Consider the following 7,044-nt stretch of genomic DNA (forward strand, 5'->3'; position numbering starts at 1 on the left):
TCCGCGCGCGCCTCCCCCCGCGCATGCGCGGCCGCCGCGGCGCCGCCGGAAGTGGGGCGAAACCGGAAGTGGCGGTGGCGGAAACACAGGGCGGCGCCGCTAACGGCTGAGGGGCGTTGATGGGCGGGGCCAAAGAGGGCGGAGCAGCCAATGGGGCGGGGCTGGAGGCGGAGAAAATTATGCGGGGGCGTGGTCTATACAGCGGTTGTTAGGGGCGGGGCTTGGTCATAGCAACGGGGCGGGGCCTGTTCGTAGTAACCGCGGTTTCCATGGCAACCGGGGACATCCTCTGTGTGCGTTCCCCCGCCATAAGAACGGGGCTACACCGGGGGCGTTGCCATAGTAACCACGGTGACACCCCCCCCCCCCCTCCGGAGACAAGGGGGGGGGGGTGTGTGTAACTCGTGTCGTTACCATGACAACCGGGGTGACACGTTCCCCACCCCTCCCCAGTAACCAGGGTGTCACCCCTTCCCGTTGCCATGGCAACCAACGTGCCATCACCCCTCCCACCCCCCGACCCGGGGCGTGTCCCACCCTTCCCCTCTCCCCCCCCGCCCACCCCCGCCCGGGGGTGTCCCGTCCCCCACCCCCCATCCCCCCCCCCCCCCCTTTTTTTGGGGACCGTCGGTGACCGGGTGACCCCGGGGAGGGGGAGGGTGGATGGGGGGATGGGGAGGACCCGGGTGTCCGGTCACCCCCACCCCCCCCCTCACCCCCCCCCGTTATTTTTAGCGCGGGGGGGAACCCGACACCGCGGGGCCACCCTGTCACCCTGTTTACGGGACAGCGGCGGTGACAGCGGGACGGCGGGTCGGGGACACCCGGTGACAGGGGCAGGGGACGGGGACACCCCCTGGGGGGGGGTTGGGGACACCCCGGTGACGTGGGAGGGGGCACCCGGGGACGGAGGGGGAGGGGGACAAAGGGGTTGGGGACACCTGGTGACAGGAGGGACACCCCGGTGACAGGAGGGACAAACCCTCCCCCCCCCACACCCAACCCTGGGGACAGGGGTCAGGAGGGTTGGGGACACTCAGTGACAGCAACTGGGGACCCCCCCCCGGGTGAATGGGGGACACCTGGTGACAGGAGGGGGGGTGACCCAGTGACGGGGGAGCCGCTGGTGGCAGGGGTCAGGAGGGCTGGGGACAGCAGGGACGGGGTTTAGGGACAACCAGTGACAGGGGACAGGCCGGGGACAGGTGCTGGGGACCCCCTGGTGACACCTTGGGGACACAGGACAGGAGAGCCGGGGACAGGGGGTCAGCAGGGTGCGGAGAGGGGGGCTGGGGACAGTGAGGGACACCTGGTGACAGGGGTCAGGTGGGGTGGGGACACCCGGGTGACAAGGGGGGCACGTTTGGAAAAGGGGGACGAGGCTGGGGACACTCAGGGACAGGCTTGGGGACACCCGTGACAGATTTGGGGGGGACACAGCGACACAAGGGTGACCCCAAGAGTTTGGGGGTTCTCCAAATCTTTGGGGTCGCTTTGGGGACACCCCCAGGGACCTTGAAGGTCCTGACCCCCTGTGAGACCCTCAAGGACCGTCCAGCTCTGCTGACCCCCAATATTTCAGGGGTCCCCCAAAATCTTTGGGGTCACTTTGGGGACCTCGAGGGTTCCCCAACGCTGTGGGACCCCCCCCCCCCCCACACACACACAAGTTTGGGGGTCCCCCAAATCTGTAGGAACCCCAAAGATCCTGAGTGTTCCCCAATTCCGTTGACACCCCCCCCCCAAGAATTTAGGGCTCCCCAAATCTTAAGGGCACCCTTGGGACCCCCAAAAGTTTTGGGGCGCCCCCCAACCCCTCAGGACCTCGAGGTTTCTCCAGCCCTAAAGACCCCCCAGAAGTTTGGGGTGTTCCATCATTGTACACCCCCGAGATTTTAAGGGTCCCCCCAACATTGAAGGTTTTCCCCGAATCATTCGGATCCCCCAATATTTTAGGGGTCCCTCAAGAGTTTTGGGGTGTCCCCAACCCTGAGAGACCTTGAGGTTCCTCTGGGGATTCACCGTGGGACCTTCAAGGCCCTTGAGGGTCCCCCCAGCTTTGTTGACCCCCGATATTTTAGGAGTCCCCCCGAATCTTTAGGACCCCATTGGGACCCCGAATATTTTAAGGGTCCTCCCTAAATTTTAGGAGTCCCCCAAACCTTTAGGATCCCATTGGGACCCGGGATATGTTAGGGGTCCCCACGATATTTTAGGGGGTCCCCACGATATTTTAGGGGGTCGCCCCAATTTGGAACCCCCTGATATTGTAGGGGTCCCCCCGATATTTTAGGGGGTCGCCCCAAATTGAAACCCCCTGATATTTCAGGGGTCGCCCCAAATTGAAACCCCCTGATATTTTAGGGGTCCCCCCGATATTTTAGGTATCTCCCCCCCCCAAACCTTTCCCATCCCATTACGACCCCCTCTATTCCCTCAAGAATTTCTCTCAACCCCCAACCCCCCAAGAACCTCCAGCTCCCTCCATAACCCCAAACCCTCACACACCACCCCCCCCCCCCCCGACCGCCCAAAAAATAAAAAAACTTCACCCCCAAAACCCCTCGGGGTGCCCCCCACACCCCCCAGGCTGCCCTCGGTGCCCTCCGCCCCGCCCGTGCCCCGTCCCGGGGGTCCCGCGGGCATGGGGGAGCCGCTGGGCTGCTGCGAGCGCGTGGCCATCAACGTGGCCGGCCGGCGCTTCGAGACCTTGGTGCGGACGCTCCGGAGATTCCCCGATACCCTCCTGGGAGACCCCCGGCGCCGGCGCCGTTTCTTCGACCCCCAACGCCGCGAGTATTTCTTCGATCGCCACCGCGGCGCCTTCGGGGCCGTGCTCTACTATTACCAGTCCGGGGGGCGACTGCGCAGACCGCCGGACGTGCCCCTGGACGTGTTCCTGGAAGAGCTGAGGTTCTACCAGTTGGGTGATGAAGCTGAGGAAAGGCTCCGCGAGGCCGAAGGGTTTTCGGTGGAGGAGCCGCCGGCGTTGCCGCGCGGGGGTTTGAGGCGCCGGGCGTGGTTGTTGTGTGAACACCCCGAGAGCTCGCCGGCCGCGCGCGTGGTGGCCTTGCTGTCCGTGCTGGTCATCCTGGTGTCCATCGTGGTGTTCTGCTTGGAGACGTTGCCTCAGTTCCGGCCCGGAGCAGAGGGAGAGGTGAGTGGGGGGCGGAACTCATTGTCATCATCATCATCATTCTCGTTGTTCTCGTCATCCTCATCATCGTCACCTTCATCCTCGTCATCATTCTTACCGTTCGTATAATCATTCTCATAGTCCTCATCGTCATCGTTCTCATCGTCGTCATCATCATCGTTCTCGTTGTTCTCGTCATTCTCATCACCATCATCATCTTCATCGTTATTTTCATTGTTCTCATCATCGTCGTTTTCATCATCGTCACCGTCAACGTCGTCATGCTTATCGTTCTTATCATCGTCCTCGTAGTCCTCATCATCATCATCACCATCATTCTCATTCTTGTCATCCTCATCATCATCGTTCTCGTTGTTCTCGCCATCGTCACCGTCATCATCATCACCGTCATCGTTCTTGTCCTCATCGTTATCGTTCTCATCATTGTTCTCATTGTTCTTGTCATCCTCATCATCATCGTCATCCTCATCGTCATCATTTTTATTGTTCTTATCATCATTCTCATAGTCCTCATCATCACCATCATCATTCTTATCATCATCATCATCTTCGCCCTCATCATCGTCATCCTCATTGTTCTCATCAACGTCGCCATTATCATTCTCATTGTTCCCATCATCCTCATCATCATCGTCCTCATCATCGTCATCCTCATTGTTCTCATCAACGTCGCCATTATCATTCTCATTGTTCCCATCATCCTCATCATCATCATCCTCATCATCATCATCCTCATTGTTCTCATCAACGTCGCCATTATCATTCTCATTGTTCCCATCATCCTCATCATCATCGTCCTCATCCTCATCATCCTCATCATCGTTATTCTTGTCATCCTCATCATTCTCATCATTGTCATCATCCTCCTCATCATCATCTTCATCGCCATCCTCATGATCATCCTCCTCGGTATCACTGTCACCATCCTTGTCCTCATCTTCCTCATCCTCAGTGTCCTCACCGTGGCCATCCTCACCCGCATCGTCCTCAGCTTCATCCTCACCCTCATCATCATCCTCAGCCTCACTATCCTCATCCTCGTGGTCTTCAGCCTCCCCATCCTCGCCCTCACCACTCTCAGTGTCATTGTCACCATCCTCGTCCTCTCCCCCCTCGGTGTCCTCATCCTCCCCCTTCTCACCATCTTCATCACCCTCATCCTCACCATCCTCATTCTCACAATCCTCCTCCTCATCACCCTTATCCTCACCATCCTCATCTTCATCCTTATGAACATCAGCCTCCTCATCCTCACCACGCTGCGCTCTCATTGTCACTGTTCCTGCCTTCATCCTCCTCCTCATCCTCCTCATCCTCAGCACCCTCATCCTCACTGTCCTCATCATCCTCAATCTCGTGACCTTCATTTTCACCCTTACAATCCTCAGCTTCATCATCCTCCTCTTTATCATCCTCTTCCTCATCCTTCTCAACTTCATCCTCACCACCCTCACCCCTCTTTTATTCCTCCTCTTCCTCCTCCTCCTCCCACCAGCCCCTTATCATGAGACCTGAGGGTCCTGGTGGTCCCCAGCCCTGTTTAACTCATTGTGGGAGGGGTCTCCAACCCCACTGACCCATTGTGGTCACTTTGGGGGTCTGGGTGGTCTCCAACCCCATTAACCCATACTGGGGGTGGTCTCCAACCCCACTGACCCATGGTGGTCAGTCTGGGGGTCTGGGTGGTCTCCAACCCCACTGACCCATGGTGGTCAGTCTGGGGGTCTGGGTGGTCTCCAACCCCACTAACCCATGGTGGTCAGTCTGGGGGTCTGGGTGGTCTCCAACCCCACTGACCCATGGTGGTCACTTTGGGGGTCTGGGTGGTCTCCAACCCCATTAACCCATACTGGGGGTGGTCTCCAACCCCACTAACCCATGGTGGTCACTTTGGGGGTCTGGGTGGTCTCCAACCCCATTAACCCATACTGGGGGTGGTCTCCAACCCCACTGACCCATGGTGGTCAGTCTGGGGGTCTGGGTGGTCTCCAACCCAGATTAGATTTGGACACCTCCAAGACCCCCATTAACCCTTTCACCTCTCTCCTCTCTCCCCACAGCCCCCCTCGCCCACCCCCACCAACACCACCACCCCCACGCCCCCTCCCCACCGCTCCGGCCTGACCGATCCCTTCTTCCTGGTGGAGACCATTTGCATCTGCTGGTTCTCACTGGAGCTACTGGTCCGGCTGGTAGCCAGCCCCAGCAAGGCGGCGTTTTTCCGCAGCGCCATGAACCTCATCGACCTGGCGGCCATCGCTCCTTACTTCATCGCGTTGGGCACGGAGCTGGCGCGGCAACGCGGCATCGGCCAGCCCGCCATGTCGCTGGCCGTGCTGCGGGTCATCCGCCTGGTGCGCGTCTTCCGCGTCTTCAAACTGTCCCGCCACTCCACGGGGCTGCAGATCCTGGGCCAGACGCTCAAGGCCAGCATGAGGGAGTTGGGTTTGCTCATCTTCTTCCTCCTCATCGGCGTCGTGCTCTTCTCCAGCGCCGTTTATTTCGCCGAGGCCGAGGACGCGGCCACGGCTTTCACGTCCATCCCGCAGGCGTTCTGGTGGGCCGTGGTGACCATGACCACCGTGGGTTACGGGGACATGGCGCCGGTGACGGTCGGGGGGAAGCTGGTGGGGTCTCTGTGCGCCATCGCCGGCGTCCTCACCATCTCCCTGCCCGTGCCCGTCATCGTCTCCAACTTCTCCTACTTCTACCGGAGGGAGCTGCGAGGCGAGGAGTCCGGGGACGTGGTGCCCGCGTCCCCCTGCCCGCATCACCCCGAGAGCCCCGGGGACCCCGAGTCCAAAGCGGGCGGGGGGCCGGGGGAGGGATGGGGGGTGGACGGGGAGGCGGGAGGGGAGAAGGCGTGGGGAGGGGGGAGGTTGGTGACCGAGGTGTGAGGGGGGACTGGGGGGGAAGGAGGGGCACGAGGATGGACTGGGGGGTACTGGGATGGACTGGGAGTGCACTGGGATGGACTGGAATGGACTGGGAGTGCACTGAGATGGACTGGAATGAACTGGGAGCGCACCAGGACGGACTGGGAGTGCACCGGGATGGACTGGGAGTGCACCAGGAGGGACTGGGATGCACCTCTGTGAACTGTGAGAGCACCAGGATGAACTGGGGAGCACTGGGATGGACTGGGAGTGTACGGGGATGAACTGGAATGAAGGAGGAGGAACTGGGGGTTCACTGGGATGGACTGAGGAGCACTGAAATGAAATAGGGGCGCACTGGGATGGACTCGGAATGCACCAGGATGAACTGGAGTGAACTGGGGCTGCACTGGGATGAACTGGGAGCACACCAGGATGAACTGGAACAACTGGGAGCGCACCAGGATGGACTGCGGGGTGTATGAGGATGAACTGGAATAACTGGGCGTGCACCCAAATGAACTGGGGGTGCACCAGGATGAACTGAGGGGCACTGGGATGAACTGGGAGTGCACCAGGACAAACGAGGGGTGCACGAGGACGGACTGGGGTGAACAAAGAAGAACTGGGGGCCACAAGAACTCACACGCCAGGACACCGAGGACACGTCGTGACACATCGAGGACATGGAGGAACCCCCCCCCTCACCCCGGCTGTGTCACCTGCTCACACCAAAGCCCCCCTGGGAGTCCCCCCAGGGCCTCCTGTGATTTTGGGAAGGGGGGGGGGGGGGGGGGGGGGGGTGACGACACACGAAGCAACCCCACCCCCACCGGGCAATAAAGGTGACACTTGGTGGCACGGCGGGGGTCGTGGGGGGGGGGTCCTGGTTTGAGGACAGGGGATCAAGGGGCCCTGAGGGTCTCGGGTGGGGGGGGGGGGGGGGGGGGTCACAGCGGGGTCCCAGGATGCTGGTGTGGGGCCTGGATGTGGCACTGCTGAGTCAGCAGG

General features: G+C 60.8%; 1 protein-coding gene across 1 annotated transcript; it reads left to right on the forward strand.

Moving 5' to 3' along the window:
* The first annotated feature begins 2,644 nt into the window (after positions 1–2,644).
* Positions 2,645–6,054, forward strand: KCNA7 (potassium voltage-gated channel subfamily A member 7). The gene is made up of 2 exons (XM_062512556.1): positions 2,645–3,157; positions 5,218–6,054. Exons 1-2 carry the CDS (start codon positions 2,645–2,647, stop codon positions 6,052–6,054), a joined length of 1,350 nt encoding a protein of 449 aa, XP_062368540.1.
* The last annotated feature ends 990 nt before the right edge of the window (positions 6,055–7,044 follow it).

The sequence above is a fragment of the Cinclus cinclus genome, chromosome 38, assembly GCF_963662255.1.
Source record: "Cinclus cinclus chromosome 38, bCinCin1.1, whole genome shotgun sequence".
Taxonomy (NCBI): domain Eukaryota; kingdom Metazoa; phylum Chordata; class Aves; order Passeriformes; family Cinclidae; genus Cinclus; species Cinclus cinclus.

Bases quoted from the DNA above. Each gene is read 5' to 3' on its own strand.
- KCNA7 (XM_062512556.1), top strand. From the start codon at position 2,645: ATGGGGGAGCCGCTGGGCTGCTGCGAGCGCGTGGCCATCAACGTGGCC. The intron at 3,158-5,217 runs GTGAGTGGGGGG...CTCTCCCCACAG, and splicing joins GGCCCGGAGCAGAGGGAGAG to CCCCCCTCGCCCACCCCCAC.